The following is a 12219-nucleotide window of genomic DNA, read 5'->3' on the forward strand; positions in this document are numbered from 1 at the left end:
GCAGGTTTTTGTGTTCAATTCCACAATCCAGCATAAATCTGCCAAGAGATTTGAGATTGTGAAGTTGTTGAATATAAATGTGGAAAATGAGAAACCTTCTCTTCTTTGTCTACAGACATTTTCTTTGTGAATTCCCTGTGAGTTACAGCCTCTGATGTAGTGTAAACTGTGTGAAGTATGGGTACTCAGAACAAACAATGACTTGAACACACCAGCAGTTTAGGTTGTGACAGTTTTATTCAGTGCTAAGAGAGTCTAATAGCAAGAGTCGGTGATGCGCTTCATGCTCATGAACCTCATGCCGCTTTGGCCCATGTTCATGAAGTTCCTGTACTCGCCGGGCCTCAGGTACATCATCCTGCCTCTGTACTGGGCCTGCTCGTACATCAGCCAGTGGCCGTCCATCACGTTGCAGGACATGCAGTTGTTCATGCGGTAACGGTCCATGATGTTGTCGCAGTCGTCCATCAGCTCATGCATCTGACCACCGAAGTTCTCCCTCTCGTAGATCTTCATCCTGTAGTTTCCTCTGTACTGTGGTGCAGAAGAGGAGCGGGTTTAACTCATTTCATATTGTCAGCATGAGCTCTGTAAGGCTTGAGGCTGATGTCATCTACAGTAAATGTAGCCAGGTGTGAGATCTTACCATGGGGATCATGCGGCAGGACCTGATGGTCTCGCTCATGTTGAACATGCTCTGGAAGTCGGAGTACTCGCCCCTCCTCATGAAGTACTGGTTGCCCATGTAGTTGTTGCGGTCGTACACCATGAAGCACCCTCTCTCCACCCTGCAGGAGTGGCACCTGCTCAGGTAGGAGGACATGTCGGGGCAGTCGCTCATGCACTCATAATTGCGACCCTGGAAGTTCCTGTCCTCGTAGAAGATGATCTGAGGGAGAGAGAAAGTCTTTGGTTAGCACATGTTACGTTTATGAGAGGCACAGTGTTCAAGTTTAAAGCTGCATATTTATTTTTTTTTAGGGGAAAATGGGAAAAACTTTCAATGTGAATCAAGCTTTGTTTGGATGTAGTGCTGTTTTTTTGGCCACTTGGGGGCAGCAGAAATAAGCTGTAAACTCAACCCAGTAGCCTATTTACACATGCAAAAGATATGGAGCAACATTAGCATTTATTTGGAGCTGTGTTTCGGTCCATCTGGTGAATCTAAGTCCAACATTTACTCTTATTGTATCTTTGTTTATGGTCTTCAACAGCTTTTTGAGGGAAATATTTTGCTCTTAACCTGCTAAATCCTTCAATATATTATATCAGCTGGTTGCTAACTTTCTCTGTCTGCCCTTTAGTGCTGGGCAGGTAGTGTTTTTTGAGCATTTTCAGTGAAAACAGCTGCCTGCTGCGGCCAAAAATGACCCTATAAGAGCTGTGAGAGTGAACCAAAACAGTAAAGTTTAGGCCCGAAAACTAAAACAATGAGCTCGAAGACACTAAAAAGCTTCGTAGAGCTGAGGGGAACTGCACAGTTTGGTAAATCATTAATACAATTAATAATATTAATTAAAAATAAACATTGATTATAGCAGCTTTAAAGTATCCCTGACAAAAACAGCACTTTAGTGACATTATGAAAATGAAAACTACCAGAGAGAGCTTACCTTGCTCATCATGTTCATTCCAGTGGAAGTCATTTTGCTGGTCAGAGGGCTGCTGCTGCTGCTGGTGGTGGTACTGCTGCTGCTGCTCTTGCACCGAACTGTACCCTACTTCATCTAACCCTTAGCTTTTATATCTGACCCACTGACTGGCCCTTTTGTCTAAACCCCCTGAGCAAGCATGGGTGCCAAACAGCGCCATAGAAATGCACAGAATATGGAGGGATTGTCCACATTTCCAGGGGCTGGCGGGCTCAGAAATGCTTTCTCGCACAGCGCGGGGGTCACAGAAAGGGTGAAGAGCTTAACAATCAGAGGTCAAACCTTGACATTGTTTATTCATTGTGACATGTTGTTTTGTCAGCAACAGCAATTTTTTTTTTCCTGTTGTTTTTTTTGTTCCTGACACATTGTGTGTCATTTGCAAAGTCACAGAATTTAGCTCGTAGTGCATGTGGAAAGTTTTTTTATGTTCAGTTTTGTAATGATAAGCCAGTGACAGACATATAAAAGCATAGTAATAATAATATTCTTTAAGTTAAACATGGCAAAAAGAGTTATATATGACAAACAGCAACACCTTTATATGATAAATATGTATTTTAGTGCACAAAAAAATGTTGTGTTGTAAGTTATTTTGAGGTTGATTGTATTACACCAGTGATATATGTAAATAAAACAGTAATGAGGTGATATTTAAATATATAAAAACATAATTGAAAAAGTGAGAGAACGAAGAAATGGAAATTAAAAAATGGAAAAAAAAGGAAATTAAAATGTTTACTCAAAAATAATAGACGTCTGTATTTTTATATCATGCTGCTTACATCTCTTAACATTACTCAGACTACTTAAGAAACATAAATATTTATTTTTTGCTAAAAAGGCTAAACTTTTGTCACTTATATTAATATGCATTTTGCAAAACTAAAATGTAAGTTACAAAAGATATTATTTAATATAATTATTTAAGTACAAGGCTGATGTTTCAGTAGATGTCACAATGTTCCTGATTTATTTAGAAATATGTCCATTGTAAAAATCCCACTGTGCCTGTCAAAGCATGTGACAATATTAAACATTAAATGAGAAAACAAATATTAAGAATAAGTTAGGTAAAACATTTTTTTAATGTTTTATTTTGTGGAAATGAACTTTAGATCTAATTAGATAGGGGTATAGCAGATAATATACTACCTTAGTTTCTATGTGTTTTTAATATACAAAATATGTATCAGACCCTTTTTACATGCTTTTTTAAATGTATTATTATTATTATTATTATTTTACAGTTCAGTTTCTAGGTACCTTTTGTTTATTGTAGGAATCAACATCACTCAACTTTTACATTTTTGTCTTTATATTTTCTTTGTTTTTAGATGAAGATAATGAAGGATGATATGTTGATCTATAAAGAAACCTGACCGCTCAAGTCACTTATTATAAACATAATTTATAAAACCTAACTGCCTTTCTGCTCAAGATATTGGTACATATACACCTTTTGTCTAATAACATCTATTAACAAAACGTTTAACAGCCAACGTTTATTTAATTTATTTAAACAGTCACGTAGGAAACTAGTTGGATGCCAGAGACATGGTTACAGACAGGGACAAACATTGTCCTGTTCAGTTTTGTACATAATTATAACCTCATATTTACAATAGTTTATTGGACATTTCCATAATAGATTGTTTTATACAGTAATCACACAATGATCCAGGATTTGCATGCATAAGAAAGGGATAATAGAAAAGCATAACAAATGTAATGTGTAGTATTAACATACAAACCGGGTAACAATGATCCTATACTGTATATTACACTTCATACTGATAATAACAATGCCTTGATAAATGTGATACTGACGTGCATGTTTCAGCTAAACATTACAGCACTTTTGTTGCCAGATATATATAATTTTTTAAGGTGGATGCAATGTACGATATGATATGCTGAAATACTTTGCAAATGTTATTTCTCCTCTATTAATGTACAAAAAACACATGACATCAAACTGTATTTTACGACAGAGTATTAGGGCCACATAAGGGGAAAAAAATCTGAGATTTCGAAAATAAAATCATAATATTACAAGAAAAAAAGTCGTAATTTAATGAGAATAAAGTCATACTATTTCAAGAAAAAAAGTTGTAACATTACGAGAATAAAGTCATAACATTACGAGAAAAAAAGTCGGAATATCACGAGAATAAAGTCATAACTATAGTATTTTAAATGATAGAATAGAATAGAATAGAATAGAATAGAAAGCTTTATTGTCATCGTATTAAATACAACGAGATTCACAGTTGCCACTTCTGGTCAGTGCTTTAAAACAAATACTTGACAAGACTAAACGAGGCAGATAAAACATCTAACAGGTAAAACACACACAGTTATAAAGCAAATAAAACAGGTAAAGTAGATGTAATAAATAAATAAATATAAATAGAAGTGTTACACTAGAGGTATAATGTAAACAGAGGTAATTGCACTTGTAAAATAGGTAGGGTAGATGTAAAAAATAAAATGTAAACAAAGGTAGTTGCACTGTTAAATAAATTAAATTATATAAATCAGAGAGGCAAAAAAACAAAACAGTCACATTAAGTAATCCAAGTAGTAGGATACATGTACTATAATGAGAAGATGGCAGTACAATACAGGTAGATTACAGTAATTTGAGTTGCATGTACTTCCACTTCTCACCAGAGGGGGGCGCTGTGACGTCAGCTCGTCTCTCTGACGTGACTCTCTTGTCCTGGTAACAACATCTGTTGTCAAGCGTTGCTAAGGAAGTAACTGAGCTACTCTTCAATTAGCCGCTCTGAAACCAAACATTTACACCAGAGAGGTAACTTTACTTCGATGTTATAACACTGAAATAACTAGTTACATATGTCGGAAACTACCAACGTTACCTGTTTATTAATACGAGCTTATAAACGTGTGCTTCAGCTGAGCTAGCATGTAGCTAACTATGTAGCTACTATAACAGTACGTTAGCTAGCTGTTCTGACTGCTGCAGGCTGGTTTAGCTGAAGTTAGCAGTGTAGGTTATATAGATATATACTTGTTGGCTGGATGAGAGGTTAGTAAACAGAAATTGCGGATGTTTTGTTTAGTTAAGAAATTGGTAAAATAACAGGACTTAAGACTTTCAGTCTAGCTAGCTTAGACCGACATGAATAACTGTTTTCTGTTTACATTTTCATTTCTATTCATCATTGTTGTAGGTCTATGGTACATAGACAATACGACGCAGTATTAGGGCCACATTGAGGGAAAAAATTAATCTGAGATTTCGAGATTAAAGTCATAATAATATGAGAATAAAGTCAGAAGTTTAGGAGAAAAAAGTTGTAATATTATGAGAATAAATTCATAATATTATGAGAATAAAGTCAGAAGTTTAAGAGAAAAATGTTGTAATATTATGAGAATAAATTCATAATATTATGAGAATAAAGTCAGAAGTTTAAGAGAAAAAAGTCGTAATATTATGAGAATAAAGTCAGAAGTTTAAGAGAAAAAAGTCGTAATATTATGAGAATAAAGTCAGAAGTTTAAGAGAAAAAAGTCGTAATATTATGAGAATAAAGTCAGAAGTTTAAGAGAAAAAAGTCGTAATATTATGAGAATAAAGTCAGAAGTTTAAGAGAAAAAAGTCGTAATATTATGAGAATAAAGTCAGAAGTTTAAGAGAAAAAAGTCGTAATATTATGAGAATAAAGTCAGAAGTTTAAGAGAAAAATGTCGTAATATTATGAGAATAAAGTCAGAAGTTTAAGAGAAAAAAGTTGTAGTATTATGAGAATAAATTCATAATATGAGAATAAAGTCAGACGTTTAAGAGAAAAAAGTCGTAATATTATGAGAATAAAGTCAGAAGTTTAAGAGAAAAAAGTTGTAGTATTATGAGAATAAATTCATAATATGAGAATAAAGTCAGACGTTTAAGAGAAAAAAGTCGTAATATTATGAGAATAAAGTCAGAAGTTTAAGAGAAAAATGTCGTAATATTATGAGAATAAAGTCAGAAGTTTAAGAGAAAAAAAGTCTTAATATTATGAGAATAAAGACAGAAGTTTAAGAGAAAAATGTCTTAATATTATGAGAATAAAGTCAGACGTTTAGGAGAAAAAAGTTGTAGTATTATGAGAATAAAGTCATAATATTAGTATATATATGTATAGTAGTATAGTAGTAGTAATTTTACGTGTAATTTTCTTTTTTTCTCGTAAAGTTCTGACTTTTTCTCATAAAGTTGTAACTTTATTCTCAAAATCTCAATTTTTCCCCCTGAATGTGGCCCCATACATCACTGCAAATATGTTGTGGCTCCAGACAGATTTTTTTGTTTTTTTTTGCCTAAAATGGCTCTTTTGATAGTAAAGGTTGCCGACCCCTGCCCTAACCAATGGTGCACGTTTAACAAGTGTTAACAGTGTCTTCAGTAGCTTATAAGCAACAAGTTATACAACAAACTTTCCTTGTACGTGGCTAAACTAACTCGTTTTAATGCCAACATTTCACTGACTCATTTTCTGCCCTTATATGTTCAGGTGTATGTCAGTTAGCAATGAGCGAGCTCCATCCACCTGACAACAGCTGGTCCCAGACATGACGAGAGGATGACCGAGAATGGACAGGACAGCCCCCTCCAGCAGTCCTGTGAAGCTCCTGCTAAAGGAGATTCAGTTGTCAATGACAGCAGGACACTCAAGACCTCCTTAGTGGATACCAAATCCTGCAGGGAACACAATGATGCCCCTAAAGTCACTGCTAGAAATGCAGAGGGAGAGATCATTCCGTACCAGCCTCGGCCACCTCCACTACCCAGGCTGTCCAGCAAAAGTGTCTCAGTGGACGAGACCGTGAGAACCAGGAGGCTGAGAAACAGCCAGGAGAGCCTGAGTGACCTAGCTGGGACTGGCTCCTCCACAGAGTCCCTTAAAGAGGACCAAACAGCTCCAGGTGGGTTTGGTCTCAGCGATGCTGCCACCATCAGGAATAACCAGGACTCCAATGTGAGACCCCGCTCCGCTGTTGGGTCAGGATCCCCAGTCTCTGCGTGCAGTCTCTCCGAGTATGAAAGGAGGCCCCCCAGCCAGCAGAGCGACCCCACAGACCACCGAGCGAGGCCCACCAAGCTGCGTCTGTCTCCGGTGCAACCCGCGGGGACGCTGCCTGCTCTGGAGCAGGGCTTTGCGTCAGCCACGTTAAGGGCAGCTAATAGGATTGACAGGGATTGTTTGGATTATGCCGCGCTGGCCAGGGAGAAACTCGGGGAGAGACTCCACAGGAACCTGAGCGACAGCCGGCTTCTGGAGAACATGGGGTCGGACAGTGCCTCTGTCAACTCCCTGAGGTCCACCTACAGCGTGCTCAGCCCCATCAGACCCCAGGATGTGAGGAACAGGTACAGTAGGCACAGCAGAGCATGTAGATGATGCACCTGGAGTCATCCTCAGGCTGGATGTGGAGACTCTTTTAAGGCTTACTCTTTACGGTGTCAGAGAGAAGGTTACTAGAAGCCGGTCTGTCATAATTTAACTACCTTATCCAAAAGAATAATTGCTCAAAAGAAAGGTACTATTCCCAGGCACTGCACAAGAATTAGGTACAGTATCTTATATCCTCTACAAGCCTTGTAGTATTGATTGTGCCCTCTGATTGGAGCTGATTAGCATCTGGAGCTTGGTTCCCCATCAGGAGTGAGTGCTAAAGCAACACCGACAGACTGTTAATTTGTCCTGAAACCAAGGCTCCACACATTTTTACATTGTGTGTGTGCACATCTTTAAGAGAAAACGAGAAGGTGGCAGAGAGGAGGGGGATTAACACGAGATCAGAGGAGATGCTTGTTCAGTACAGTTTTTGACAGCAGGAGCGGCAAAGAAATGGGTCTTAGTCTGTAGTCTCAATACACAGTCAGTGCCCAGTAGGGAATTTTTACTTTTAAATTATTGACGTAACATCTGAGACAACAGCCTTGCTTTTTTTCCTACATCCTCCGAGGCAAGTTGGCTGCACTTAGAAGTGCTAATTTTGCTTTCCAATGTGTGTTTTTCAGGAGCTTTCTGGAGGGCAGCGTGCTGGGAAGCGGCGCCCTGCTCGGGGCCGAGGAGCTGGACCGCCACTTCCCCGACAGGAGAGTGGGCATCTACGTAGCTACTTGGAACATGCAGGGAGAGAAGGTAGGAGGAAACATGACTCAGCAGCATCTCACTGACCAAGAACTATTACACAAGTTCAGGCACCAACTGAGTTGTAACGGAGTTTCTATCATTTTCAGGGACTTCCACCCAACTTAGATGATCTCCTCCTTCCAACAGACTCGGAATTTGCACAAGACTTTTATATTATTGGGGTCCAGGAGGGCTGTCCTGACAGGTATGTTGTGTTTTGTTTGATATTTAATCATCGTCACGGAATAAAAGGGCTGTAAAGTCGGTTATATGTGACTGTGTGTGTGTGCAGGAGGGAATGGGAGACCCGTCTTCAGGAGACTCTGGGACCTTACTACGTCATGCTGTACGCAGCATCACATGGTGTTTTATATCTCACTGTTTTTGTCAGAAGAGACCTCATCTGGTTCTGCTCAGGTAATGAACTCCTCCTGTATCGCTCCCTGCTTATATAACTTGTGTGTAGTGCAGTTTTTTGGAAGATGATATTAATACTTTTGATTTTGTGTTTGAATCTAACTGATTACACTGTTAAGGCTCTGACACTGACCACAGCATGTTTTTGACCCATGCAGAGGTGGAGCATGCCACAGTCACAACCAGGATCATCTCTCAGATCAAGACCAAAGGGGCTGTGGGAATCGCCTTTACCTTTTTTGGCACTTCCTTCCTCTTCATCACATCCCACTTTACCTGTGAGTAGGAGGGTCAGGGAGGCTGCAGGCTGTAGCAGTGATTTATTATAGCAGGGCGGCTGTAGATAGAACTGCTTGGTTCCACGCCTAGGGAAGAAACAGTAATAGTAGCGTTTTTACTTCTTTAAAACACTCACCATAACTGCTTTTACATCTTCCCTAAGTATTACATATTTGTATTTAAACTTTGCAGCATTGACAGCTAGGCACTCTTATGTGTTTCTAATTTCTGATTCTGGTCTTCTTCCAGCTGGAGATGCCAAAGTTTACGAGAGAGTACTAGATTACAACAAGATCGTCGAGGCTCTATCTCTACCGAAAGGCCTTCCAGACACCAACCCGTACCGCTCCACACCATGTAAGACGCTTTTAAGTTACCTTGTGAGAGAGAGATGTGAAAAATCAAAACAGTTAGGAAGATGGTGTTTCTGCACTCAGAGCTGATCAACATGATGATCAAACTTACAGAGATTAACCCACTACAGTTAGAAGAGCTACAACTATTAGTCGACTAGTAGATAGACAGAAAAATAATTAGCAACTATTTTGATAATCGATTAATCGTTAAAGTAATTTTTCATGCAAAAATATCAGAAAATGCTGTTTTCAGCCCCTCAAATATGTCAATTTTCTGCTTTTCTTTGTTTTATATCATATCAAACTGAATATCTTTGGGTTTTTGACAAAACAAGACATTTAAAGACATCACCTTGGACTTTGCGGAACTGGAATGGACATTTTTCACCATTTTCTGAGACCAAATGATTAATTGATTAATTTTAATTTTGAAATAATCGTTAGTTGCGGCCCTAGCAGTTAGCCTCATATTCTATGTTAAAATGTCATCTTTCTCAAACATGTAACATTCTGGCAATGGGATAAATTATATTTTACGTCTTTAAGTAATTATCAAAAGACATGTATCTGAAACAAGGTTTTCCTTCACTGGATTCTTGACAATTCACAAGTTTATGTTGAACCCTCACCTTATTTGTACACATTCAGAGTTTAAAAAAAATAAAACAAGGTTTGATTGTAACAGAATTAGATTAAAACATGTTCAGACGAATTGCTCCCGCTTTTGTCCCGGCTTTGGTCCTGCTATTGAGAGCAGAATAACATGTTTTTAGTTCAGATTAAAGCCTTCATGTTAATAAGACGAATGGCTAGTAATCTTTGATAATAACAGCATGTCATTTTTAATTGTAGCCGACGTAACCACAAGATTCGACCAGGTCTTCTGGTTTGGAGATTTTAACTTCCGGCTGAGTAAAGACCGGGTCGACGTGGAGGCCATCATGAAACGCACAGCAGGCGGCGACATGGGCCCTCTGCTGGAGCACGACCAGCTCTCCAAGGAAATGAAGGACGGTATGGTAGCATATTGGAGGCTAAATCTCAGTGAAAACATTTCTTAAAGTTGTTTACAGAAGTAGATTGTTGGGTTTGATAGATTCTCACTGTGCCAATGTGCTTCTCTTTCCCTCCAGGTTCAATCTTTAAAGGTTTCCAAGAGGCACCGATACACTTCCTCCCCACATACAAGTTTGACATCGGCTGTGATGTCTACGACACAACTTCTAAACAGAGAACGCCTTCATACACAGTAAGAAGAAACACACTTTTCAGCTATAAAGTCTAAACTGGCGAGGGCGGTTTAGACTTACCTCTTTGTTTGTGTTCACAGGACAGGATCTTGTTCAGGAGCCGGCAGGCTGACGACATAAAAGTGTTCAAGTACACAAGCTGCTCCAGCATCAAGACCTCCGACCATCGGCCCGTCATCAGTGTCTTCCAGGTCAAACTCCGGCCAGGCCGAGACAAGTGAGTCCAACTGGAAGACATCTTAAAACAGTTTCAGTGTCATTATGTTAAGGATGCATTCACAATGTATATAGTATTGTAATTTTAATTATATCAGTGAATATTATATGATGTTCTAGACTAGGGCTGCAGCTAATGATTATTTTAAATGTTGATTATTTTCTCAATTAACCGATTAGTTGTTTGGTCTATAAAATGGTGAAAAATGTCCACCAGTGTTTCCCAAAGCCCAAGATGACGTTCTCAAATGTCTTGTTTTGTCCACAACTCAAAGATATTCGGTTTACTGTCATAGAGGAGTAAAGAAACCAGAACATTTTCACATTTAAGAAGCTGGAATCAGAGAATTTTGACTTTTTTTTCTTTAAAAATGACTCAAACTGATAAATCGATTAATCAAAATAGTTGGCGACTAATTAAATCGATTAATCATTGCAGCTCTATTCCAAACACTTTTTCTTGCCAAAATGAATAATCAGCACCTGGCGAAGGTCCTCTTTTAGTCAGAAGAATTTATAAATAACAGTTTGTTAAACTTCTGCAAATAAGTTGTGGTCATTTTCAATCTTACTTTCTGCCCTTTTACACCAGATTCTTAATGCTCTATATATTTAAATCCTGAATTTAAAAGTTGTCTTTCCTGTATTTTGACCTACATCAGGTGTACTACATATGTTTGTTTGTGTTGTTTAGTATTCCCCTTGGTGCGGGACAGTTTGACCGAAGCTTGTACTTGGAGGGTATCAGGAGGAGGATCACCAGAGAGCTGAAGAGGAGGGAGGCCATGAAGAGCCAAAGTAGCAGCAGCAGCATTTGCACCATCTCCTAAAAACACTTAAAATAAACTCTCCAGACCAGACTGGACTGAACCATGCCAGAAACTGGGATGTAAAACCAGCGGGCAGAAAAGGACCAAAAGGACACCAGAGTTGTCTTAACTACACCGAGCTGGTCGTGGTAACTGAGCAGAGTCCACCCTCTAGTGGGCGTTGTTGGGAACCGTCTGTACTCGAGGGCAGGGACCTCGAGGTCGGACACACAGAGAGAGGTTTTCAGACACAGCAGCAGTCTGGCCTTTATTTATTCAGCCCCCTCTTCTCAAACATGACTGAGACAGGGTGGGAACGGGGGGCTGGCATCGTGAAGTTATTTAACCTTAAAGGCTCTGTGTAACTGCATTCATTCACTAATTTTTTTATAGGTGTTTAAAAAGCACCGTGAACCACAATGTTATGTTTTTTTTTTCAGAATATATCAGTGTTCAAATGCCTTGTCAATTTGCCATTGAATAATTGCATTAAGGTGCACTTTTCAATGTCATTTCCTTACATTATGGCGTCTGCCATTGGTCAATTTTAACTTGAATTTTGTTCTCAGCTGAATGTTTTGTAGGAGGGATACGATATGACTGAAGAAGGGACATTAAATATATCATTTTAAGATCATGACATTTCAAGAACGCTAGTCAGGAGGTTGTTACATGCTACTGTTGAATTTCAGGGAGATCAAATGTATTTGACAGCTTATTTTTAACCGTTTTTGCAGGAACTCACTTAATATAAAACTAGATTATTTACACTGTTAACGCCTGTCACTACCTTTTCTCTTATTAGGCCAAGTGATCCTTTGCAACAGACTGTAACTCAATGCCTTACCTCTCATCTTACTGCTGTGTAACCTTATATATATATATATATACAACAAACTGTCCATGTACTGTACTGTATGTACCACATTAATCAACTTGCATTCCCAGCATGAAAAGCAGTCTGCTCCAAAATAAAAGTGCCTGTGGGCCTTGTTTTCATTTCCCCCAAGACCTCTTAACTTTATCTGCATATTTTTATATGTCACATCCAGTAATAAAGGTTTTTAAACACACTTGTTTGTTGG

The 12219-nt window shown here is 38.6% G+C and overlaps 2 protein-coding genes across 3 annotated transcripts; one reads left to right on the plus strand and one right to left on the minus strand.

Annotated features, from left to right (window-relative positions):
• Positions 1–218: 218 nt before the first annotated feature.
• LOC119493151 (gamma-crystallin M2-like) lies at positions 219–1739 on the minus strand. Its single transcript, XM_037778268.1, has 3 exons — positions 1614–1739; positions 647–889; positions 219–534 (listed from the first exon to the last, which is right to left on the minus strand). The coding sequence occupies exons 1-3, from the start codon at positions 1644–1646 to the stop codon at positions 256–258; spliced, it is 555 nt and encodes a 184-aa protein (XP_037634196.1). The 5' UTR covers positions 1647–1739; the 3' UTR covers positions 219–255.
• Positions 1740–4349: 2610 nt separating this feature from the next.
• Positions 4350–12207, plus strand: inpp5e (inositol polyphosphate-5-phosphatase E). 2 transcript variants are annotated; one of them, XM_037778893.1, is made up of 11 exons: positions 4350–4470; positions 6182–7038; positions 7693–7816; positions 7915–8012; positions 8100–8224; positions 8383–8502; positions 8753–8860; positions 9712–9873; positions 9993–10108; positions 10190–10326; positions 11020–12207. In XM_037778893.1, the coding sequence occupies exons 2-11, from the start codon at positions 6251–6253 to the stop codon at positions 11153–11155; spliced, it is 1914 nt and encodes a 637-aa protein (XP_037634821.1). In that variant the 5' UTR covers positions 4350–4470; positions 6182–6250; the 3' UTR covers positions 11156–12207. The 2 variants fall into 2 exon arrangements, with proteins under 2 accessions (XP_037634821.1, XP_037634822.1); XM_037778894.1 differs by lacking the exon at positions 4350–4470 and adding an exon at positions 4607–4707.
• The last annotated feature ends 12 nt before the right edge of the window (positions 12208–12219 follow it).

The sequence above is a fragment of the Sebastes umbrosus genome, chromosome 8 (genome assembly GCF_015220745.1).
Source record: "Sebastes umbrosus isolate fSebUmb1 chromosome 8, fSebUmb1.pri, whole genome shotgun sequence".
Classification (NCBI taxonomy): domain Eukaryota; kingdom Metazoa; phylum Chordata; class Actinopteri; order Perciformes; family Sebastidae; genus Sebastes; species Sebastes umbrosus.